The sequence below is a fragment of the Pseudopodoces humilis genome, chromosome 5 (genome assembly GCF_049639895.1).
Source record: "Pseudopodoces humilis isolate 2021_Gansu_Grassland_sample_001 chromosome 5, ASM4963989v1, whole genome shotgun sequence".
Lineage (NCBI taxonomy): Eukaryota > Metazoa > Chordata > Aves > Passeriformes > Paridae > Pseudopodoces > Pseudopodoces humilis.
The window spans coordinates 61,045,147-61,072,038 of record NC_142204.1 but is presented as its reverse complement, the minus strand read 5'-3'; the positions used below and the strand labels follow the sequence as shown (position 1 = coordinate 61,072,038).

The 26,892-nt window shown below is 35.2% G+C and overlaps 1 protein-coding gene across 1 annotated transcript; it reads left to right on the top strand.

The window, feature by feature from the left end:
* Positions 1-550: 550 nt before the first annotated feature.
* LRRC17 (leucine rich repeat containing 17) lies at positions 551-14,246 on the top strand. The gene is made up of 5 exons (XM_088055527.1): positions 551-691; positions 4,627-4,755; positions 7,812-8,687; positions 12,009-12,164; positions 13,404-14,246. Exons 3-5 carry the CDS (start codon positions 7,931-7,933, stop codon positions 13,805-13,807), a joined length of 1,317 nt encoding a protein of 438 aa, XP_087911653.1. The 5' UTR covers positions 551-691; positions 4,627-4,755; positions 7,812-7,930; the 3' UTR covers positions 13,808-14,246.
* Positions 14,247-26,892: the final 12,646 nt, after the last annotated feature.

Genomic DNA, 26,892 nt, shown 5'->3' with positions numbered 1-26,892 from the left:
GAATATGTTTCAAGTACAGTATGTATTTGAAAGTTTCTAAAATAGTACTGCATTCTAAAACTTTGGTTTTCTTGACATGCATCTTTACCATCCTAACTAAACTACAAGTTTAGTAGGATATTAAAATAATCCAAAATATAACTATTTTTAGGTTGCAGTTATAAATACCACTTCAATTTATATAGTAAACCAATGTAAAACTACAACAAAAGTTCACTTTTTAATTAACTTCCTTCTCAGGAAATCAACGATAAATTTGTATTTTTTTCCAGCACAGAGTGGCTTTCATTTTTTCATCTTAGTAAAAACTGCATTTTTAAAGCTCCAGATATAAACTCCCAACTAATCATGTCATACAATTAGTCTATTTATGGCTACAAAAAGCAAGCCTTGTTCTCATTATGCAGTAAGTACTAGCTGTTTATAGATCTGACAGTTTGCTGGAAGTGATCCAAACCTATAGTGCTATTATTCCTTAGTAAAACTTAAACAGCTGTAGTCATGTAATTCAAAACCCTGGAAGGCTGCTGCAGTGCTTGCTCAACCTCAGTATACCATGAATGCAGGATGCTGCCAGTCATATAAAGGATCCTCTGCTTCACATTATGAAAGAAAGACGTGAACTACAAACCTGAATGCAACCTGGAATTTCCAGACAGATGATCTTGTGACAGACTTTTCAAGAGTCCAGGTATGGTAAACCTTTGTCTGTGAATTTTCTGCAGTGAGCTAAACTCATTTACTGTAAACTGGGGAAGCTTTGCAAAAAACCCACAAAAAACAACAGACCAATTTGTTACAAGGGCACAATACAGAATCAAAAGGACATAAAATGCCATAGTTAAAGTTTTCTGAAAATTACTGTAAAGAAAAGATGTTCAATATGAAATAGAATTATCTACTTTCTGAAGTTTGATAGTCCAATTCTGCTGCAGTTTTTCCTCTGCTCTTGTATTGTAAATTAGTGGGGAATAGCACTATCATGCAAGATATTTCACCGTATGAAATCAGTAACATTGTAAAGTTATCTTAAGTAACTGCAAAAGCATACTTTTTTAACTAATTGGAACTTCTTTGTGCATACTTTTCAAGTATGACTTTTCAGCGAAAGTTTGTTGGACTGCTTTTGTCATTGACTTTAAAAACCATGCCTGCTGGAAATGAAAACCAGATCTCTATCAAAAAACATTGAAAGCAGAAATGTGTAGTTTAAGCTTCTCAAGTAATATAATCGTTTAGAAGAGTACTATTAAAATAATCTGAAAAAATGAAAGACTTAGAAAAATTAGTCATGTAATTTTAGGTTTTGATCAGCTCTTTTGCAAAACAATTATTTATACTAAAAATTAGTTAAGACAAAGCAAATTGTGTAAGTGGAAAATGTTAATCAACAGCACTCTGTAAAATCAAGTATCTGTACTCTGAAATTACTTAAATTTCCATCTGCAGATTTATATCATAGTGAAAACTATTCATTTGACTGAACTCCATTTCTAACTGGAATAAATAACAATTACCACAAGCACCACAAATGAAAGCATACAGAAAATCAGAACCTAGAATTAGAACCTTCTGCTCTGTTAGACATTTAGTTGTAGTCATGCAGCTCTGCAAGTCAGCAAAAGCAGGCATTTTGAAGAAGATGGGAACTCCCACTGAGAAGCTGACTGCTTAAGGAGTGCATACTGACTTTTGGAACTGGCTTTATGCTTTCAATATAGAGTGGGGATGCTGAATAAAAATGCAAAGAGGAAGTGTAAAAAGAATGCTGTTGTAAAATAATAATAAAAAATATTAAGAAATTAAAGATAAGATTACATTTAATGAAAAAAACCCAACAATGTGCATTAGAACCAGGTGTTAGAATATAAAGGTATGTGTTATTTCTGGTGCCTTTTTTGAAATAGAAATGTTTAATTCATATTAAGTACAAAAGTATCCTTCTTCATAGAAGACCAAGCTACTTTGTGTTTCAGTGTGATATCCCACAGAAATGAGGGGGGAAAAATAAAACTTGGAGAAGTATACTTCCAAACATATCTGATAAAATAGATAATGAATTAAGAGACTAGGGTAAATACTCTGATAGCTCCGAGTCTTTTTAATGTCTATGTTGCTGCAAGGCTGCACAATTTAAGATACAGGTAAGCCTTTCTTACTGCATTTTTGAAGACTGTGATCAAAGCCTCACAATAATTTTGAAGAGATACTGATTTCCTTTATTGGTCATATGACATTTTTAATGATCTGGGAATCTTAACACATGCCTTCTTTTTCCATTCTGGGAGAGATATCTTCCTTAAAACTCAAGGAGCACACAGACAATCAAAAATCCTTGTGTTTTGTTATAGCTAAATTCTGCAGGAATTCTGTATACTGGTTTTTCCAATTAATTTTGACATTTGCAATCTCAGTATCATTGTTTCAAAACAATCTGACAAACTCACTTTCTGACATTTATTCCTGATGGACAGTGATCATGTCTACAATATGTGACAGAAGTTTTCAGAGGGACTGATTTTAACTGATTATCTCTGTTGTGCAATGTGAAGGCTAAAATGCTTGTAAGGTATAGTGTGAGAGAATAAAAACTGACCCCTACACTTCACTAGCTCCTTGTTCCAACAAAGGATGTCTGATACACCCCAGGAAACTTCACATGCGGCATTATGAAATGCAATACTGCCACCTCTAAGCACTTTGTGTTAGTTACCCAAGTACACAGGACCTGTGCTGAGCAAATGTTTTTGGGATTGCCATAAAAAATGTTCATGAAGTCTGTCTGCTATCAAATTATTCACAGGACAGCAGCTTTTTGTACATCCCCATAGTCTCAGAAACATGTCTCATTGCTTCATATGTTTTAGTCTAAAAATTGTCAATGCAAAGAGTGTAATATTATGGTTTTAAATCAGAAGCATCATGTGTGACTGGGAAAATTTCATATTAACAAGGTACATGATAATTGTTAAAGGTCTTTTGTCAGTGGAGAATTTTTCTTTGCTATTTGCATATCAAAAAAATTATGTTCCAAACTTCAGCATAAATATATGGAAATCTAAAAAAACAAAATCAGCCAACATGGAAAAAACTCAGATTATAATAAAAGAAATGCTCATAAAATGAGTGGTAACATTGGAGACACTAACGCAAAACTTTGCCAAAACAAATGTTAGTTATATGAGGATATGGCATTTCAGACTAAGAAAAACAAAAGTCAAAATGTATTATGCAAATGTCAAAGAAAACCATGTTTCTGAATTTCATGGGGGTGCTGTTGAAAGACATACTTTTGTTTTCCTCATAGGAAAGAGAAACAATGTACAGGTATTCAAATCCATATACATCTTTGTGATGGCTGGTGTTGTAAACAGCTCACCTCATTTCATCTACAGCAGCTTTTCAGCCAGCAATTCTACTTGCCAGGCAGACCTTGAGTCTCTAGGGGTACCTCTGAAACAGGAATGGCAGGCTTTTGTAAGACTGTAAATCTCTGCCTTCAGCTCACTGATCTTCCAAATATCAGTTTGGAGTAACTCTTTCTTTTGCAGTTGTCACACAGAGCCTTGGCTTACACAATGCACCTATCCACAATACCCTCTTTCAAAAATAAATTTTTAAGAACATATCTAGCTTTCAAACTTCTTGCATCATCATGAGGAACTGGACATGCACAAGAAATTTCTGGAGAGCATTTTCTTTAAAAAGTTTCTGTGAAACTGTGCAATACATAAGGGAATCTAGCATATATTTTTAGATATACTAAAAAGATAAAAGAACTGCTATCTAAATGAAATGTATAAGGCATTTATTTCATTTTGTATAGCAGACAGAATCCTACAAATCACTCAAAAAAGAGTATTTCTATCACACATGCCTCTAAATTTTCTGCAAGATTAAAACACACTTTCATATTTCTCTTTGATTTCACATTGTCAGTAGTCATAGAGTTGTATTAGTACTCTCTCTATACAACAGATTTAAATCAATTTATCCAGGAGTATATTAAAATTATATTTGCATGTACCAAGAGAAAAATCCTAAGTAAGCATCTTTAAATCATCATCATAGTTTCTGTACATCTCATCTTCTTTGGAAGCCTCAAAGTAGAACTGAGAGATGTGATGCTACTGTCACTACCTTAAAGTATGGTCATTTTATCATTTTAAAGGATACATACTGAATTCAGTCCTACAGAGCACAAGGGAGTTATCACGCAATTGAAGGGTGGCACATGTTAATACACTTTGCTAAACCAAGACTATTATTAGCCAATCCTGGTATCTAAAACCATTGGTGAGTTTTCTCCATGGACTCTGGTATATTTCTCTAACCAGTAATATAATTTAATATAGTATAATTTACAGAATGCTTTCTGTTTAGTTCTACCCTCTAGGTGGAACATTAAACTTCAGTAATTATAAGGCTTCCATATTTTATTGACCTGCAGAATGGGAATTACTCATATTGTTCCATTCTTATATAATGGGAACTAATCTCCTAGTATGATGTTTCACAATAAATGTCAATACAATGCAAAGGCAAAAAGTCAGTACTTGTATATGAAAATCTAATAGTTGAGCCTGTGTCTTTTTCCATTTTGTGATCACTTTTTCCCTATTTCAGTTATCAGGCAAAAGGACCATCCAGTCACTGGAATTCAATACCAACCAATCCTAAAGAGGAAAGTTTGTGCTTTTGAAATATATTCCTGCAACAAAGGACTTGAAAGAGGAGATATATCAGTAAAAACAGGTATGTAGATGGAAGATAACCATAGCCTGGAAAGGAGGGAAAGCCCAGGGAGTGGTGAGAAAGCTGGGGGGAATAGGGATGAGGAAAATCTCTGAAACCTTCCATGCAAAAGCAGCACAAAGGGGTCTATCTCAAGTGTCTGAACACACTTGTAGCTTGGGAATCAACCAGCAGGGAGTGAAGTCCATGCACAGGTACAGTGCTGCAATTTCACTGGGACTCCAGAGATGCAGAGAGATTGCAATCCTTCAGTTAGTTGCATGTGCTATGAAAGGTTCCAGAATATTTAAGCATGACAGCCCAGAAAGGGGAGGATGGCCTGCACTCTATGCAAAATCACGCCTGAATGCATGGAGCTTTGCACTGAAATAGGTGACAAGTCAATCTAGAGCTTATTTGTAATGATTAGAAGCCAGACCTATGAGCATTACATTATGGTAGGGATTTTCTGCAGACTGTTTGATCTGCTTGATCAAGAAGAGATGGTGGATGAAACCTTTGGGCAGCTGAAGGAAGCTTTGCTCTTGCCTATCCTGGTTACTCATGAGAGACTTTAACTTCTGCCTGCCAGAAAATATGGCTGGGCATGAACAATCCAGGAGACTTCTAAAGTATGTTGAAGACAATTTCTTGATCCACCTGAGTGACAAGTGGTCTAGAGAATGTGTTCTTCAACAGGTGAAGGAATGTGAACTTGAGTGAATGTCAGCTTGAATGGCTTTGGTTACTGCAGCCATGAAAATGAGAAAATGGAAAATTCAAAATCTGGACATAAAATTGGACAAACTATAGGAGAAAAAGACCCTGAACTTGTTAGCAGATTTTGGCTAATTTAGAGATCTCTTTAACAGGATCTCACAGTAGACAGCCCTGGAGGACAAAGGGGCCCAGGAGAACTGGTTAATCTTCAAGGACAAGCTACTCCATTACTTTTTTGCCTCAGTTTTTACAGCTAAGGCTTGTCTGAAGGCTTCCCAGGTGCCTGGCTGGAGCTTGTGAGCAGAGTCTGTGAGAGTGAAATAATACCCATTGTAGAAGAAATTAATGTCAGGGAGCACCTGAGGAAATGGGATGAGACAGGATGCATCCAAGAGGAAGAAAGCTGTCTCTTGTCATTGAGAGGACTCGCTCATTTTTGAAAGGTCATGACAGTCAGAGGAGATTCCTAATGACTGGATGATAGGAAATGTCACATCCATTTTCAGGAAATGGAAGAAGATCCAAGAAACTACAGGCCAGTCAGCTCCACTTGAGTCCCTGGGAAGGTTATGTAGCAAATCCTCCGTGAAGCCCTGTCCAAGCACATGAAGGACGAAAAAGTGTCAGCGAACAGCCAGCATGAGTCTATCAAGGGCAAAGCATTCCTCACTAATTTGATAGTTTTCTATTATGAAATTACTAGATCTATTGATAAGGGGAGAAAAGCAGCCCTTGCATCACCAACTTGACTATCCTGAAGCATTTTTATTTGAAATTCTCAAGGGTATTTTACTTATGGTAATTTTCAAAAGCCTGTGTGTAAATATTGGTGTATCTGGGCTAGAACACTGGATGTACACTTCACTAAGAAGTGACTACAAATGATACAAAATTATTTTTTTATATACTTAACATTAGAATTAGCCTATAAATTGATGATTATATTAAGAAACTGAAACATAATTTATGAATGAAATATCAATGTTATTCTTAGATTGATTTATTATAAGAATAATTTGCATATAACATTGCCTTTTCTAAGGAATTATTAATTAAAGCAAAGATTGTTCTTCCATCAAGGAAGAGCAATGAAAAAACATAAAAGGAAATTAATAGAAGCAAGATAAAATTAAAATGTTAAACTGAGAAAAAAATGGACAAATACACAATGATGATTACATTCTTAGACACCTTTCAAATTAAAGCTCTTAAAAATATCAAGCAATTTAGTGAGACGTTTTTAGAGCTCAAGTGGCTACTGAAGGAATAAAGGAAGTTGTAGCCAATATAGGATTAAAATGTATTGCTGTTGACATCTCCAAGCTTATAATAACAACAAAACCCTCCTTCTAGACTGGTTAAGGTTTGAAACCTGTTTATCAAAATTAATTGAGACTGAATATATAATTTTGCCCTAGTACTGCAGAAAACCAACGAGAACTTCACTGATTATCTCTGAATCCTACTAAACTCTATTTTCAAAGTACTTTTGAAAGTCTCTAGTTTTTATCAGGAAGATTTGTCACCCAAGTAGTCACAGCACTTGAAAAACAATCTTTCCTCTTGGTATAAATTAGAATTTGTAGAAAGAGTTTGTTGTTCTTATATTTAATCCCTGGCATTTACAGATACGTAAGTCTTGAAAATTTTGAAATTCACCTAAAAGACCCAAACCCAAACAACAAACTCCAAACCCAAAACAAAAAACAAAACAACAACAAAAATAAGCCAAAAAACTATCATATGAAAGGTGAACAGTTGAAATTCTCAGTGTATGACATAAATATAAGAATTCCTCATGCATGTTCAATCTATTTGGGCCAATATCCTGAACCATGGTCACAGCAGATTACTGAGATGAAAGCACAAAACCTCAAAAATTGAGGTAAACAGTCCTGAGAAGATGAATTGAAAACAAACCCACCTTTAAGTGCAAACTAAACCTGTGAGTCTGATGGGCACTGGATGGCTTTCCCTGGTCTGGCTGTATATGTGTTCCAGTTGTTCAGCACACAGGAAGTTGGGAAAGACCAGCTTCAAACTCCAAGATTGAGTTCATCTTCCAAGATTAACTGAAATACAAAAAGGTCCTGCCTGATGCTGTTTTCCTGAACTCTTGTTAGGAGATTCTCACAAGATCAGTGAGAAATTGGTCCATATAGTTTCCCACGTTTAATCATAATGAAAAACAGTAGACCACAGTCAGTAAAATCTAATAAACAAACAAAAAGAGATAGAACATTAAGTCTTTAAAGTATTTGTGAACTTCCTAGTTTGATGATCCAGTACATGACTGCAATCCTCCATGAAAATGCCCATTTCATCTGTTCTAATGTTTTACTTTTCTTCCAACACAGGGATACCACATACCCCAGCAGTGCCTCCTCAGATCTGTACAACACTGATTCAGACTATCCAAAAAATTTCAACTGTTCCAGCTGTCACAGAAAATAACTGGGGCCAGCTGAATGTCAGGATGCAAGTAGTTACTATTATATTACTACTTCTTCTCTGTAATGCATCTGACTGTAGGAGGACAAGGAATAGGAATTTGAGAAACAATGGAAGGGAAAACATCTTAAGGAGAGCATCTAGCACTGTTAAGCGCAATGCCCAAGGCTTAACATGTGATATTTACGCTTATCTTCATGAGAAATACTTAGATTGTCAGGAAAGAAAATTGGTTTTTGTGGCACCTGATTGGCCAGAGGATATAAAACACATGCTGCTAGCAAGAAACAGGATTCGTAAATTAAAGAATAATATGTTTTCCAAGTACAAAGTACTGAAAAGTCTGGATTTACAACAGAATGACATATCAAAAATTGAGAGTGAGGCTTTTTATGGTTTGGATAAACTTACCACACTCTTACTTCAGCATAACCAAATTAAGATTTTATCTGAGGAGATTTTTATTTATACTCCCAGTCTAAACTACCTGCGTCTCTATGACAATCCCTGGCATTGCAGCTGTGAACTAGAAACTCTTGTTACAATGCTACAGGTTCCAACAAACAGGAATTTGGGAAATTATGCCAAATGTGTGCACCCAATAGAACTGAAAAATCAAAAGCTAAAGCAAATAAAAGCTGATGAGCTATGTAGTGAAAAGGACAGGCAGGATCCCAAAAACATAAAACGAGAGAAGCCTGAACCTGTCAAACCAGAATTTGATTCCTCTTTGTGCCACATGTATGTGTTTCCCGTGACAACTCTGAACTGCAAAAGAAAAGGTTTGTATCTATTGTTATAAATGAATTAATGATTTTAATATTATATTTATTTAATCCTTACTACGTTTATTCACACATTGTTTAGCACAAAAGAACTTGGTACTAGTACTTGCTTTAAACTGAAATTTAACTGAAATTTTTAACTGAAATTTAAACTGAAATTGTTGTTTTTCTCTTGGAACTACCAGCAATAAGTAGGAATTCTGCATTTTACCTCTGCTCTGCAGCCCAAATTCCACAGGTATTCCTTAGTGCTGTAATGTAAGAATCTAATAGAAAACAACAGGAATAAAACTAGGCATATTACTTAAATTACCAGTCTGATTGTACAACTGTAAACATACTAATCTGTCAAATTACAGCTGTGCTGAAACTGTTGAACTGATACAGGATAGCACAGTGTGTCTTTTCTTCCATCCATTGTACAAACACAAAGATAGCAATAACTTTGACAAAAGTGAGCTGTGAAGCAGGACTAGAGCAGCCAGCTGTGTTTTCAATGCCCAGAGGACCCTGATTGCAAAGGAAAGGCTTTGCATCCTCACATTCGCTGCACAAGATTTCTTCTACTAAAGGAAGAAATGGTATGTTTTTGTTCATGAAGAAATATCTCCTCTGTGTTCTTCCTCCCAGTACCCAGCAAACAATTCAAAGGTGAAGGGACTTCAAGAAATGTTTTTCAGACACTTGGATCCATTCCATCCCTAAATCCTTCTCAGGCCCCTAAGAGCCACAGTTAAGCCTTAAGGGTAAACCAGATGGGGTATATATCAACATGAAAATGCACATTATTTGTCCTTTATATTTCCCATATTTTATCCCATGACAAAACAAAGCAAACAATTCAGAGGAGAATCATTCTTCAATGAGAAGCATTGCTTGAAGCAGCTGACATTGTGAGACCTTTTTCACCATTTTAGCAGAATTTAGCCTGCATGTTTTGTTCAGCTGAACTTCTATTTGCTTTAAGAATAACTTGATTTTATGTAAAAACATCACTGTGCTCTTACTCTTGTACCCTTATGCCAGAGAAAAGCTCAGAAAAAGCTCAGAATTCAGTATAAGGAGATAATATCTAAATATCAATTATTTCAGTATTTGATTACATGGTTTATCTACTATATATGTCACAAAAACGGTCTGTGTTCTTTACTTTTTTCACCCTGTTAATTTCTTTCTTGTCCCTCTGGCTCAATTTTCTCTTTCTTTTACCATGCAATTACTACATATTTTTATTAATGATTTATGTTTCTTTTATTATGCTTTTAATATTCACCTATCTTACCTTTCCTTGTAGATGGGATCTTACTATAGATTATGATCTTAATTATTCTTCATAGGATCTTAATTATATCACTATTACTATTACTAGTCAGTAAACTGTTATTGAACAAAACCCAGGCATAAATAACAATCCTAATATAAGCAAAGACTGACTTTATAGCTCTCCCCACTTAGTGGTATCAAAGAGATGAGCTGCATACATAAATATACTCATAAACTTCTGGGGAAAAAAAAACACTTTTTTTTCTAAGTTTATAAAGTCATTCAATGTGTTCTGATCTGCATGGGAGTTTCAAAGGGGTTTATGGTATTCAAAGACATATTTTTTTGTCTTTAATATTAGTAATGGAGGAATAAAGTTATTTCAACCACTACAAGAGGGTACTAGAGGCCATTAGAGGTACTCCCTCTTTCAGGTCAAGAACTAAGTATATCAATCCAGAACTTCCTGCATGCCTACCATGGACACACTGACTATGTTTCAATACTTTTTTGGAAGTACTAGATGTACTGTGCATATGCTTGACAGATGGATGCAGCTATCCCATGGATATTTGGTATTCCCAAACATGGTAATCTTTGATGAAAGCATTGTACTTACTGTTTCTGTATATGAATATTGTACAGCAGATGCATAATTTCACTGGAATTTTAATCAGAAATAGGACAATAATGCACACAAAATCCAGGGAAAACACAAACATTTCTCTAAATCTGCATGGACAAGAATTCAGAATAGAAAAAAAAAAAGTGCATCAGTTGTCAAACCAGTAAGATGACATTAAAATCTGCAATCCATTGTTCCTTTACAGTGGAGGGAATGGAATGACAAGCATTCACTCTACCACTACTATGTCTAAAGAGGTATGACAACAGGTCAGGAACTTTCAATTAATGTCAGAAAGCTCATGAAAGAAACATCTTAAAAATACATTTCTCTATCTTCATGTTCTCTTTTTTTTTTTTTAGTAATTATTTATATCTCATCAGACCAGTGATATATCAGACCTTGTGGTACTCCAGAATGAAATACTCTATGCCCTTGATTCTGTTTTACAAACAAACAAACAAACAAACAAAACCAAAAAACAAAACATAACAAAAGGAAAAAAAGATAAATAAGGAAGCCAAAGCATTTTGTCTGCATTGCTGCAAAGCACTTATATTTTCAAGGACAGTTGAAAAAAACCTGCTTTCTAGTACTGCCAAACTCTCCAAGTCTCTAAATTCAAGCATTATTTGCATTCATTTGGGGATAAATAGGCCCTGAAACTTTGACATCTGCAGAAGCAGGAAGCAATCCAACCACAGCAAGCTGGAGTAGTTATAATATTTATGTATTTATAATACCAAAGCTCTACTCATAATCAGATATAAGGCAGGAAGACTCTGTATGTTGCTTTAGTCTCAAAAATACCCGATTCATTAGACATCTCCAGAAATTCAGAATTATAGTGACCACACAGATTCCAATACAAGTCCAGAAACTACTTGCTCTCATTCAAGGATGGTCAAATAAGAGACATTGCTCATTTTCTTGTTATGACAGTGTGGGATTAGAACACTCTTTGAGCAAATATAATAATCCTGGAGATTAGGTTTGTTAACATTACCCTAAGAGGGTTCAAACCACAGTCTGCACTCCTCAAGCATGGGCTCTTACTACTGGAATATGAGCTGTTCTTTCTGGAGCTCTTTTGCAAGGAACACTGTAAGGATACAGACACTGATGACTGAGAGGTCCTTGGCTGCTTTGGAAATGCCAGTGGTAGAAGTAGGACAGAGAAGCAGACAGAATGACACACTGCTGCCTGGGTGTATTTTTTATATAGTTACTCTGGTTTCTTTTCTTTAAGCAATCAGCCTTTCACATACATTTTTTATATTAATATGGTATCTTCACTAGAGAGGATAAAAGGGAAAGAAAACAAGAAACAATGTTAGACTGACAATACTCTGTCTGGCATGCAACTGTGATACCTAAGCAGTAAGAGTAATCTAAAACTGATACAAGTTATATCTTTTTCATTTTTTAAGATTTAAAGAAAGTTCCAGGTAACATACCTCCAGATATAGCTAAACTTGATTTGTCCAACAACAAAATTAGACAGCTACGAGCCAAGGAGTTTGAAGATGTCAGTGAGCTGAAGATATTAAACCTGAACAGTAATGGAATAACATACATTGATCCTGGTAAGAATAATTTTAAATATTTATTAAAAGTGATTTCTCTTTCATTAAATACTGTCTCTATCAGATACAAACTGATATCTGGTGGGGGGAAAGAAGGATTTAAAAATCTAGAAGCTGGTGCAAATTTTACATTTTGTACCTTTCAGTTCAAAGTTTTGCACTAAAATATATTCATCATGAAAATCAAGAGCAAGACATGTTTCAGTTGCCCTTTCTTAATACTAAACTAACCAAGTGCAAAAAGTAATTCTGGAACCTGAAGGTTAACAGTTTTCTAATAAGTAGTTGAATGATTTTTTAAATATCTCTGCCACATCTAAAAAAACATGTCATATAAGGAGGCTACTTTTCAATTATATTCTATGGTATAATAACAGACAAACCTAAAGGACTTAAACTCCTTCTGGTTAAAAATCCCCACATATAATTTCTTTTAAGTTATATTTTATTAGAACTCAAGTGCTCTTATTGGCAATTTGCTTATAGCTTATGTGCATTTGGATTGAATTACAAAAGCAGACATAAAATGGGTGAGAGAAATAGTGAGAAAATTTATCAAGAAAAAGGGCCTTATCTAGTACCATCCTGGCAATTAAACAGCATCAGAAAGTGGTAATATCAGTAAAATGGTACTTAGGAGGTTTAACATTACACAGTTGATTTATTTAAATTAAAACTTCTACTCTTAAATGAAACAGTATCCTTGCAAAAAGTATGATCTGCTCTCTGAAATGTAATTCACAAGCATTATTATGAAGCTCCATGTTTACTCCATTCCAAATCTTAAAACATTAATTTGAAGGTTCTATACATGCACACAAATACCTATATACATACGAAAACCTCTGGCCCTGCACATTGTCTAATAAGTTTCCGTATACCTACTTCTGTATCATGACAATCACAGTAGGATTCAATGAGCAAATCAGGCATCCATCCACCTCCACTATCTCTATTCTACGCTCAGGCAGACTCATTAAGTGTTTTATAGCTTTACCAGCAGTGCAACTCCCCTAATATTTCTCACTTCTGAAGGCATGTGCCATATTTTAAAGTTCAATGTTTGAGAAATTCTTTTGTAGCCTTAAGCCAAAAGAACCCTCAAACCCACCAGCAACCATAAAATTATTAAAATATTTTTCCCGTTCTAGATATGCATATTTTTCCTGTCACAGATATGAATGGTTTTTCCCTAAGTTAATTTTATAAGGTACTAATAACTACTTTTCTATTTTTTAGCGGCTTTTTCAGGCCTCAATAACTTAGAGGAGCTGGATCTATCAAACAACAGCTTGCAGAACTTTGAATATGGAGTACTGGAAGATCTTTACTTTCTGAAAATACTGTGGCTGAGAGAGAATCCTTGGAGATGTGATTACAACATACATTATCTTTTCTACTGGCTAAAGCATCACTACAATGTTCACTACAATGGCCTAGAATGCAAAATGCCTGAGGAATACAAAGGATGGTCTGTTGGAAAATATGTTCGAAGTTATTATGAGGAATGCCCAAAAGACAAGCTTCCCATTTATCCAGAAACTTTTGATCTGGACAAAGATGATGAGGAATGGGAACGACACAAAGAGCAAACAGTTCAGACAGTAAAGAAGCATGGTGTAATTGTCACCGTGATAGGCTAATAAGGGAACTCTTTCCTTTAGTAGATTTAGATATTTGATACTTTGAAAAAGGAAAACATGCTGTTTACATTTGTTCTAATTATTCTGTTGGTTTAAAGGACTAGCTGCCTACAAAGATGTCTGTTTATTGCAGATAATAACTACAGAATGACATTAGTTGGACAGCATCCTTCATCTAGCAATTGTTTTTGACAATTTGTTCTGGACACTCCTGTGAAATATTTTGGCAAATGTTTGAAACTATACAGTAAATATCAAGAGCCACAAATGTATATAATGTGGTGGGGAGGAGCTGTCTTATGTATGAACACAGTTTATGTGTTCACACAGAAATAGCTGCAGGATTGTGACCAAGACACATTTTTCTTGAATGTATTGATGGTTCTTTGTATCTATCAGTTTCCTGAAATATTCCCAGAAAACATTTCTATGATTTTTATATTGACTTCCTGTTGTTTTATTGCAAACTAAAAAAACAAACTTAAGACTAACCTTAAGTACAATTCTAGACAAAGAGAAATGGCAGTTGTTATACTAATTAGGATTCAAACACAGAAAGTGGGTTCCACTTGTTGATTTACCAGTATTCCTCCTCCATCTTGAATGAATAACTCAGCCTCTGCCTCTTCCGTACCTGAGCTGCCTTAAAAGAATTATTAGTCAAGACATGGTTGGTTTCCAAGATCCAGCTCCACATGCTCGTAAGTTCCTTGTTTGATTTTTGAGGTAGGCAGAGCCGAAATCTTTCTAGGAAGAATTTTAGGTTGTTGTATCAGTTTGACACAGATTACATGCCATCACTTCTAGGTGACGAGGATCTCATGAAGGATGCTGTGGTCTGCATCCACCACATCAGTGCCCACCCGAACTGAAGGTAAGTATTCTTTTGAGAGCTCAGAAGTGTGGGACATTCTCTAAATTCACTCTTCTCTCAGCTCATTACTAAAATGCACATTACAGCACCTCCTTGTCAAGCAACTATCTATGTGAATATGCATTGATTAAAACCTGTGATGATTCTAATACTACAGTAATAGCAGTATAAATGCCTCAGCTAAATAGATTATATGTCTAAAAATAAAATTTCTTGCTACATAATATACTTAGATCACTAAGAAACGCATAAGTGCAGAGTAGAAATTCAGGGCCAAAATTTATATTTCTCTTGACTATCATGGAAGTTCTGGGAGACTCCAGGGAGAAAGTTTCCTCTTTTAAAGATCTGGAGACAATTATGGTGCTTGTGCATTCCCTGGTGCATTAATCATGAGTCCCAAAGGTCATACATTTTGTTTTACAAACCAAAGCACTCAGTGCTTTAGTGCTAACATGAAAAAAAGAACATAAAGGAAAAAATCAGGAGATGTTAAGGGTGGTGGGAATGCCAAAGAATCTCAAAGCAAACACATTCCATTATTATTTGCATTCTTTCATGTCCTCCATTATTCAGATATTAATACATTTAATAGTGCTTTTCTGACAAACTGGATATTTACCCATTTCTTCTACAACATCCATCAAAAACTTTATAGCAAAAATAGAACAGTATCTGACTCATGTCTATTCCTAGAAATATCTTAAACATTATCTTAACTATTAAAGGTTAATCCTGATAAGATGGAACAGAGAAGAAAATCCCATTTGCCAGTAACATTCACTAAATAGGGTATATTCTAGAAACTTAAAAGTGCAGAAAGAAAAAAAAAGTCTGCCACAAATAGTAGCAAGTATTAAGTGATGTTGTCCTCCTCCTCTCAAATTCTTGAATTATTTCTTAATTATTTCAATACAGAACCCCTGGGAATGATTGAAAAGGACAGGTGATGAAACCACAGCAGAACATCTGTTATTAGCAGCACAGCCAATGGTGAAAATCTGAGTAGGAAAAAATGCATTTATAGACCATGCTATGTTAATTTCTGCAAAGAGTCAGTGCTGGGAAAAATACTAGCTTAAAGCAGGCGAAGTCTGTGAAGAAAAGACAATCCTTCATCCAAGGAGATTGTAAGACAAAATCTGTGTGAGAGGTCTCTGATCTGTCTGGTCAGCAAAAAGTACCAGTTGAAAAAACAGTGGGATAAGACTGAGGACCACAAGCAGTGGCCTAATTGCTCTTGTTCAGAGGCCCTGGGGATTCCCAAAGAGATCATGAATGTACCTCTTAGGACCAAGGGTAAAACCTGTGATACACAGTGATAAGTAGGATGATCTTCAGTAGAAGACAGAGTTAAGGGAGGGGTGTGATCATTCGGGGTTTCAAACAGTGGCAAAAGAAACAGTGGCTGTACCTGCTGAAGGTTGAAAGGGGATAAAGAGCTGAACATCCTGCCTGCGTCTGACAGCACAAGATGTCTGGCTACAGCTATTAAATGAAATCTGTAAGTGAGGGAGGGACATATTAACAAGGAACATGGTTCGGCACTATCTCCAAATAAAGGTTTCCATGTGACCTTGTGAAGTCAGTGTCAGCACAGAAGCTCCATGAAAGAAACACTTGTGCAATAAAATCTAATTAAATTCAGTACTTAAGAGCAGTACTGATTAGACATCTGTAATCAGCAAATGAAAAGACTTCTAGCAATGAAAAATGGTCTGAAGTTTTGAATGCTGGAATTGTCTTTGATACTGTTTTCCTTAGATGGTCTTTGAAGTGTTCAAGGAATAGCTGGAAATTCTATTATTTTTACTACAATGCACTATAATTTTATTCCTTACTGCTTAAAATTATTGAATATTTCATTTTTTTTCAATGATACTAGAGAATTGTTTCAAAACAGACACAGAAATATTTATGTTGCGGTTTAGTTTCCTATAACTTAAAAAAAAAGGGGGTGTGTGCCTGGGGGAAACTCCTTGAAAAACTAGCTGAAATACATCAGGATTTTGTGTATGTTGGCATTTGCAGACACTCTCACTGAGGATGTGGCAGAATAAACAACAATAATGGCAGTAATTGTAACTACAAATAATGTAAGAACAAAACAGAAATAAGAGGTTGAGGCAGGAATAATATAGGTTAGCATGATCTCCTGATAGTGACTAGTAGCAAATTCTTTGAGAAAAGACTGTATGAAGAGAAAAAGCATACAAGAGTTATGAAGGTAGTGCAGAAGGAGGCAGCACAAGAAAAAAGACAATAATATATATGAAAAATACACATGGGGAGAAAGACTAAGAATTGATAAAAACTTCAGCATTACAGGGTTCATTGCAATTTCCCTGAGCTTCTCAAAAATGTACTGTAAAATAAAATCTCCATCAAACACCACAGCCACAAAACACAATTTAATGTTGACACCTCTATGTTTCTGTGCCATTTAATCAGAAAGCTCTCAGAAGAGCTTCCATATCTAAAAGAAAATCATGAGCCTTCCTCTTCTTTTATAAGCTCTTTAAGTTTCTTCTTTCAGTAACTTTTCTCTTGATTTCCCTTCCTTCTCTGTCCATAGCCAGGAAATAATTGCATGCTACATTTGCATGAAGACAGTTGCCTTGTCTTCCTAATATGCAATGCATGTCCTAGGAGTGCTGCCTTAAGGGATGAAATACAGTGCTCTACAGAGGTAGTGCCCCTCTCTCTACACAGCTACATGGAACACAGAAAATAATATTTTGTGCCATGTTTTCCATGACAGAATACAGGAAAAATGGAAATGTCTGTCAATACTGAAAATAAAACACTTCAAAAGCTTCTGAGGAAGTTTTAGCTCCTGCACTATGAATACTAATGGCAGCAGTTAAAGGCAGTCCCCAGTCACACATGGACGACAAATGATTCTCCAAGATCACTGAGTAGGTGGAGGAATACCACAAACAGCTGAGCCATAACCCACACATCCCATATACTCATATTCTCTGGCACAGTAGCACTCTGATTTACCAAAGACATTCTGAGCTGGAATCATATTAACATTCACATGCAGATATTAGACAAAGACTATTATTTCATGAATGCACCACATGCCAAAATTAGAGTGCACAAACAAAATTTCTTAAAATTGCAGATTATTAATTTATCAAGAAAACCCCACAAGCATGCTTAGTCAGATGAACAGACCTAACCCACAGTTAATATAGCTGTTTTTTTAACACTAACAATAAAAGCATGTTGCCAAAATCTTTGTAATCTTGAATTTATTTGGAAAGATGAGGTCAGAACTGTAGCTCAGATAAGTTTGAATGGAAAGGTTCATCACATCTGTAGCCTATAATTGAACAGACAGTTCAACTCAGTTTGTTAGCTGAAAAAATGTCAAAGGAAAAGAATCTAAATATGATTTTCAGTCTCTAAAAGAGGATTGATAGTTTTGCAGCAACGTTAAACCATCCACAAGAACTTCAAAAGAATAGCACAAGTAGGCTATATGATAAATATAGCCAGTGAGTTTCAACATAAAAACATATGTAGTTAATCTAAATATCAATAGGAGACTGATTTAAATGTGTTTCATGCCTAAAAAGAACTATAGTGTATCTTCAAAGCTGGAAGAAACAGCTTTATAAATCAATGTTTTCTAAAAGCCCCTGTAGACTGTCATATATGACTCATCACAACCAGCTTAAAATAACACTCAGTACATGTAAATAGACATAATGTTTGATTTTGAGCCTCCGGAAACATTAATTATCAACAAAAACGGGAAATGCAAGGTTGTAGAGACAAGAATTGAATTCAGTGTCTTTGATATGTAAGATAAATGAAAATGGATGGCAATCAACATATGGATACTCCAAATGATATAATCAACACTAGATACAAGTCAGTTAAGTAATGGAAAAGGCTGTTTGTATACAAGATGTAATTCTATCACAACTGTTCTTTACTTTTTTTCAGTCCTAAACACAAGAATCACTATGATGATTTTAGTTTTGTACCCAAATACACAATGAAAAAATCATAGAAGGATTTAACATTTTTAAGTACAACACCCATAAAGGAGATGATGTAACTGTGTGTGATTTATTTTGGTTTGCTTATTTTATTAGCTCCCAAAATTCATTATGATACTGGATTAAATTCTATCACTAAACAATTTGCATGCTGGTATCACTGAGAATGTTATTTTACCCTATGATATAAAAGCCAAAACTATCACCAAAATACTTTTTATTCTTAGCCAGTTGTTCTTTTTCATCACCAATCTAGAGGCTAAATTGCTCTCACATGTCATAATTACACAGTCATTTTCTAAAACAAAAGAAATCACTCTAATTGCTATAGGCTGCATCAGCAATTTCAATCATGTATTCTCAAATTAAATAATAAATGCATTATAGTCTCAAAACATAAAAAAGAATCACACTTTTTAATTTTGAAAATAATAACATTTTTCTTTTCTTTTTATGCATTTGAATTCAATTAAAGTGTAGGCTAGAAAAGAGTCAATTAGTAACATTCTCCTGCTTCAGAAATACTGTGCCAGGAATCAAAAATGTTTTTTGGGATCTTGTCTAGTTGTAGCGGAGGAGTTTTTTCCTCATGAAAACACTTCCAAGATGTTTTCAGACTTATCATGATAAAATAGATGAGTAAAAGTTGGGATGCAGGTGATTCCTAACGAATCAAGTACACTTTCACACTAGGACTAAACCTCTCACACTGATCATAAAGAATAGTTTTCCTGCCCACTTTTCTGCTTAGTGGAGCATACAACCATATTGAGAAAAATATTACTGACCTGAAACTATTGCAAAATGCTGTCACAAAGAGAATTAACCTCCAAACCCTCAGTCACATGTACTTACATGCATAGAATCAGGAAGAACTAAGATGCTTTTATACATCTAGAAGTAGAATGAAGTACTGATTATTTGTGAACACCACATTAATATGGAGGACCATAGTTAGTTTTTGGGGTTTTTAAAGTTTGGTTGTTGTTGTTTTTTTTAGTTTGTGTTTTTTTTTGTCAGTGAGCCTCTTGTTAGAGGCCAGTAACTAACAGTATAGCCCAGCAGTCAGTATTGAGGAGAGTCCTGTTTAACATCTTCATTAATGACCTGGGCAATGAGACAGAGTGTACTCTCAGCAAGTGTGCAGATGACACTGAACTGGGAGCAGTGTCTGATAGACCAGAGGGTCATGCTGCCATCCAGAGGGACTTTGAGAGGCTGGAGAAAGAGGCTGACAGGAACCCCACGAAGCTCAAGAAGTGTAAAATCTGGCATCTGGGGAGAGACAACTCAACGCACCAGAACATGTTGGGGGCAGCCCAGCTTGAAAACAGGCTGTCAGAAAAGAACCTGGAGGTCCTGCTGAACACCAGGTTGAACCTGAGCCTGTGATGTGCCCTTGCCACAAAGAAGATGGGTGGTATCCTGGGCTGCATTAGGAGTGTTGCCAAGAGATCCAGAGGTGATTTTTCCCTTCAGCACTAGTGATGCCACACCTGGAGTACTGTGTCCTGTTCTGGGCTTCCCAGTACATGAGAGACATGGGCACACTGGAGAAGGTCCAACAATGGGCAAAAAATGGCTAAGGAATTCGAGCATATTCCCTATTAGTAAGTACAAGACCTGTGACTGTTCATTTGGAGAAGACTCAAGGGGCTCCTAGCAAGAAAGGATTTAAAAATACTTTAAAGCTAGGCCAGTGAAAAGAAGAGCAGCCTCAAAGATTCAAACATAACACACATGGATGTCACTTCTGCATAATATCTTCGACATGTTTACATACTAAAATGTCGCATATCCATAACCATTTGCATTTCTGAATTGCATCATCACATACTGAAATATCTGATATGCAACACTTAAAATATGCAATTCTAAGTATGAAGAAGAAACTAGAAAGGAACAGTTAATAGCATCCCTCATCACTTTTCCTAAAGTGATTTTTATATAAGAAAAACTTTATGCTAGTAATGTAATTACTTTTATAACTGCACAATAATACACTAATGGCAACAGTTTAAACTTGATATGGCAATTGGCTGATAGCAGAAATACAGAAACACTTTCTAATTTTATCCTATATCCTATCACTGAAGAGAATTTTTTCTTGCACATCTCCAAAGACCTTTGCATTTAAGATATGCAAGTTAATAGTAAGATATCAGTGTGAAAACACAGCAAAGATGCCACTGTCATTTATAGAAGCATATTTCCATATTAGCTACACAACTTTCCATAGACTATAATTTCATTAGCTAGAAATGGAAAATTCAGTAGGAAAATTACTGATGTGTCTAATATATAAAAATACTAATGTGTCTTTTTTCACTAGCATTTAATTGCTTAGGTAATACATTCAGGTAATTTGCCTGCTCCTCAAAGTATGCTGCTATTCAACAAGCTGTCTCTATTCACTTCATATAAACTTCTTCCAGGATTTCTGGCTTTATGTTCTTACCACAGAAATTTTGGAACTTGCTGTAGCCACTCTCATTTTAAAGATATTTAGCTGTTTCAGAATGCAGTTGTGTGGGGGACAGTGAGCCAACCAACAGTATAGCCTGGAGGGAAGAAGCTATGTAGGATACAGTCAGCCACTCTCCTTAGGGAAGAAACTTTAACTGCCCACCCTTGCAGGTGGAGTGAGGCACAGTCACCTGTCCAGCATGCTTTTCAGTTTCATGTTAATTCTGTGTTTCTTATTGGTTGTTCCCTTTTGACCCACCCTGACCTGCAGGGCATAGAAGGTCAGTTTCTCTGTAAGCCCCTTGGCATCCGTTCACGGATTTCTTGGGGGAAAGAGCTAGATTAAAAGCTTCCAAGAGATCAGATAAAAAGTCCTGTCTCTCTCACTCCTGTGTTGCTCTGACAAGATGAATTCATTCACAACAGCCTTGCTAAAGGCTAAGTGCAGAAATCACTATTGCAGTTGTGAGATGTGGGGTCTCTGCATCCCACCACCACCCAGCAAAGCAATACAGTTGGGGCTTACAAATATTTTTTAAGGCATAGAAATGTATAGGCCCTTTTCAACATCAAATTCTTCTTGTGCATCTCTTCAAAGACCTGCATCCATGATAAATATAGTTGGATCCATCATGGGCTTCTCTAACCAAAAGTCTGTTTAATTTGGCCATGTAGATCATTTCCTTAACTTCAAAATTCCACCTAATTTAAAACTTGGTATCAAGACCGCAACAGCCACCTTTAAAACACAGCAATAATTTTCTGTCAATAACTCAACATCAGGGTACTGTGGTACCACTGACCTTTTTTAGGAAACTGTAATTTACAAAGCAAATGGTTTCCAGCTGGCCCTGAGGACAGTTCTTGTCCAGCCATAAGTAAAAACTCCTATAATTTTTTGGAACAGGAGCAGCATAGAAAGCTTTAATAAATGATAGTGTGCTAATAAGTATATTTACTAAATACCCCATAATTTTGAAATGATCCATCACCAAACATCATCTATAATGCCAGAGACAACAAATGCCACTAATCATAAGTTCCAGAACTTTGGAAAGTCCAGGCATACTTTTTTTTCCACAGTTTGTGAATGCCCAAAGCAAACACATATTTGGCCTGGAAGAGACAACACCCAGTAACGATCTCCTGTTGAAGGGGACTGTATCTACATTCTGGATCCACCTAAAAGAGAACATGAGGATTCACAGAAGGAGAAAGGAAGAGAGAAAGGGCTCTGCCCTTCTGCAGCAAATGGTCAGGCACTCAGCTAGAGCAAACCTCTGCTCTGTCTTCTAAACAGAAGAGCTCTTTCTGCATTTCCCATACTGAATAAAATAGTGACAGCTCAGGAAAAAGAAACCAGGTGACAACCATACAGATTTGTAATTTTCTCTGGATCAAGGGAGCTGCAATCTTTTAAATACAAAATGGAAGCATTTCAGTAGGCTTCCTGCTTTTCTATAATATTTTTTGTTCCCTCTGCACTTCATACAAAAATAAAGCCATTATTTTGTAGCTTGTCTCAAAGTTCCACAGCCCCAGCTCCCAGCACATATCCTAGGGCATGTGGAATTATACCAGAAATGTGTGTTTAGGTGACTTAGTTTACCCAAAATGTCTACAAAAGCGTGCACAATATAAATATATACAATTTAAAAATGACTGTTATATGAATTCTAACCTAATCATGGAAGTCAAACCAATCAACTGCTACTAAGTGCAACTGCTACTAAGAATGGACAGAATTTGAGATTACTATTCTCTGAGAGTGCCCTGATACATTCCAGAAACAGGGTATCTTGACCCAATCTAGTCAAACTAAAATTTTAAGTATTTTAATATAACAGTTTGTCTTCTGAGTTTCTTAGTTTGATTTTCACTCCATCCTCACCTCTCATCATTCATTCCATCTAATCAAAGCTAAGACTCCAAGTCTGTGATCCCTTCTGTTTTAACCTTATCACTGCACACTTCACCTCCCAGAAAAGCATCCCAGCTCTTTCCACCCCGTACTTCTGACACACCCTCCATTTCCCTAACACCTCCCAACCAGCATCACTGCTCAGTCTTGAGAGAAGAGTACCAGAACCATCTGTCCTAGCAAAGAACACAGGGACCTGCCTCTCTGGACACTCATGTCATCAAGTTCTCACAGCCCAGCCAGTGGATGGCATCCTGCAAAAAGACAGCTAGATAAATTGTTGGACCAAGAACATTTAATTAATACAGCATAACCTTTGATTATATATGATATATTTTTTATGTGATGCAGACCAATATGCATACCTAGACTTACATGTCTTTCTTTCCTTGTCAGTTAGTATCCACATGTTCCACTTCTGTGTGACAACTTTTAATATTTGGATATTATAATGGACTTATTCTAGAGCCATCTTCTGGCTCTTTTCTCATTCCTTTTCAGCAAATTATATTTTATCCATTCTCTGAACTGTAAACAGAATGAGTAATTTAATACAGTTTCTGACCTGAAGTAAAATCCACACAACTCTGCAATTTGCTGTAAAATTCAAAGCAATCAAGTTCAACAATATAAATTTCTGAATAGAACTGGTGTTTATTATTTATAATTTAAATAAAATACACATTGATGACATTTTTCAGTAGCAATTCATACGCTCATTTTAATAAAATTTCTACTTGTTTGTAATTTTCTGAAGTATTCAAAAATAAAAATTTGCTTGCTTCCACTGCTACTAAGTCCTGCTACTGTCATCTGTACTTCACTAAAGTACAGATCTGTATTTATGGGAGAACATTTGAGTGTTTACAGAAAATCATTTAAAATGCTAGACACATGCATTTACTTAAGTGCTATTCATATTTCCTTGGCTATACAAAAAATCCCAATGTAACTGAATGCAAATTCAGTTTATATATTACCAATTTTAACCTTTCGTAGAAGTCCCATTTTCCTTCCAGGCTAAGCAATAAGAAATAATTAGATTCAGAACAAATATGTATTTCAAATGAGTCATATATCACTGATATATTAAAATACACTATCTCTGTATCTGATTTGCTGAATGAATTAGACTTTCCATGGCTAAATCCATTTCCCAAAATCTCCCATGTTTCATATAAAAAAAATATTCACATACTTGGGAGAAATTATAAATGGAGCCTGTTCTGTTCCAGTCCAACATCTGAGATAATTAACAAAATTCTTAGCTGAGACAATCTTAGAAAGACCGCACTAAAGGAAAAATGAATCATTTTCCATGTCCCTATTGTATAAGATAGTAAGATTTAAAAAAATGTGGTGGGTTTGGACTTTTTTTTTTTGCTAGAAGGGCTACTGTATTAGGAAAATATTTGTAGTAGAAAAGATTATGAAGTACTGGAATATACTGCTTGCTGAGATTGGTGTGTCTCCAGCACCTGTGATATTTAAAATGCCTAAAAACACCCTGGACAAATCTGCACCAAGGTTAACCACAGCACAGCTTGAAAACATTTACCTCCCTGGCAATTCCGTTATTCTATGGTTCTTAGTAAAGATTTACACCAGTGTTCCTAGCAGGGCTGTAGCTCCTATATAATAAGCACTGCATGCTTTTCAAAACAAAATTACCCACCTTACCTAATTCTAAGTGGAGGATCATCAAATTTTATACACATAACAAAGAAATCAGTGGATGTGTTTATTGTCATTATCATATTTTAAAATATGTCTAGGTATTATCCCCATTTTTCAAAGGAAAATTTTGATTACATAAAGTATGAGCTTCCTAATCCCAAGAACAGAAAACCAAAGAAAGAGTATAAGAGAACACAGATTGTTTACTTTCAGACCTAAATGGAAATTGTCCTTTTATTTATGGGTATACCATCATATTTCTCACAAATAGAGCTGATTAAAGTACAAAAATTTCAGGATTGGAACAGGAGCAAGGTCAGACCTGACAAGTTTTAAGATAGAATAACATTAGAGAAAATTAATACCAAATCTAAATTTGTAATCTCTATGTTATTGTGTTATGTTTTGTGTTAAAACAAAAACTTTCCTCACACAAAGGAACAACATAAATACTGCTTTGGTAAAAGATTTTTCCTATGATGTTCCTGAGGTATGTGTGAAATACATAAAATTACCCAAAATAAAGCTTCATTAAGTTTCTGCTGTAAAAGTCCCATTCTTTTGCACAAAATTTTTTTAGTAATCTGAAAAATAATTTATGACAGTACACAAAGTACTGCTGTTTTATAAATGTTGTCTTTTCCATGCTGATTGTTTCAAATTAAAGGATCTAATTTGAAGTGATGAATATTCAAGTATAATTTTCTGTGTATGGTTAGAAGTACTTCACTACCAAATGGCACTACTGTTTTTACAGAAAAGTTAATTAGCATACCAGAACTAGTTTGTGTGCTTGAAGGAAAGATCAGTAACTGAAATTCAGGCTTTTATCCATCACATCCATTCTTTTATTGATCAGCTGTATTCAGCTAGTAACATACTAAATATTTTAGTTACTCTTTTCAAAAAATTGTTTCATGACCCATTGCTATGTCAGCCATTTACCACATGATTCTAAGTGGTATTTTAATAAACCTGTCTGAATTTCTACAAAACCAAAACTGTGTAAGACCAAGGGCTAAAAATATCACAGTAGAAGAAAATAGCAATGGGCCTCATAAAATACTGCAATTTATCTCACATATTGCTCTTACTCCTACAAAAATCTACGAGAGAATTTGACTACAAGAAGTTTGTCTTTGTATATATGTACTGTATAAATCAAGCATTTCACTTTTGGACTGATCTGAATACCAATAGAATAGTTAGCAAAAGAGGAAAAAGCTGAAATGTAATTGGTGTGAATTCAGGACAGATGTACTAACAGAAGATAAAATTGAGTACAGTTATACAGAGATAATCAAGAGAAAAATCCAGTCACACTGCATGCCAACTTACTGACTCAGTTGTTTAATGAGTGGATCCAAACATTAAGGATTTATTACTCACATCCCATTGAAAACTTCAACCAGAAAATTGCAGAAATCAAGAAATATCACATTATTTTCTAAGATTCCAGTATAAACAAAACTAAATCCTTATTTTTTTATCTCATGCTGTGCTGTCATTTAAAAAGGGTGAAAGAACATACAGAGAACAGAAAAAATGATAAATACCTCACTTAATGATGCAGTGCTTGAAGGCCACATCCCTGGTTCATATAGGTAAATGTGCTGTGGATAGCAATGAAGTTAAAACCCTTAACATCACCTCAGTTTTGATTACCACAAAAGTAAAGGGTTAATAGATCAACTGAACGAAGAGAAGCATTAAGTGGAGGCTATATTCATTAAATATTCTGTAGACAAAAAAAATCACAAACAAAAACCCCAACCCCTCCAAACCCATAGATAAAAAAATAAAATATGTTCAATGTTTTTAGAGATATTGTCTTACTGTTTTTGCAAAATCATATGCCATCAATATTTGCAAAAAAAAAAAAAAAGCAATATTATAATTTAATTTGCAGTCTACATAGTAGATGCTGTACCATTAGCATATTTTATAACTCCAAATGCAATATTATAAACCACATAGTGCACACACACACACACACACACACAGAGAATAATTCAGTATATATCATAAGAAAGTATCTAATCCCTTTGCCATTATTTCTCTGAGCTTTTCTTCTAAAAATGTAAGTGAATCTTTTGGATGAGCAATAAATACACCACAAAGCAGCACCTAC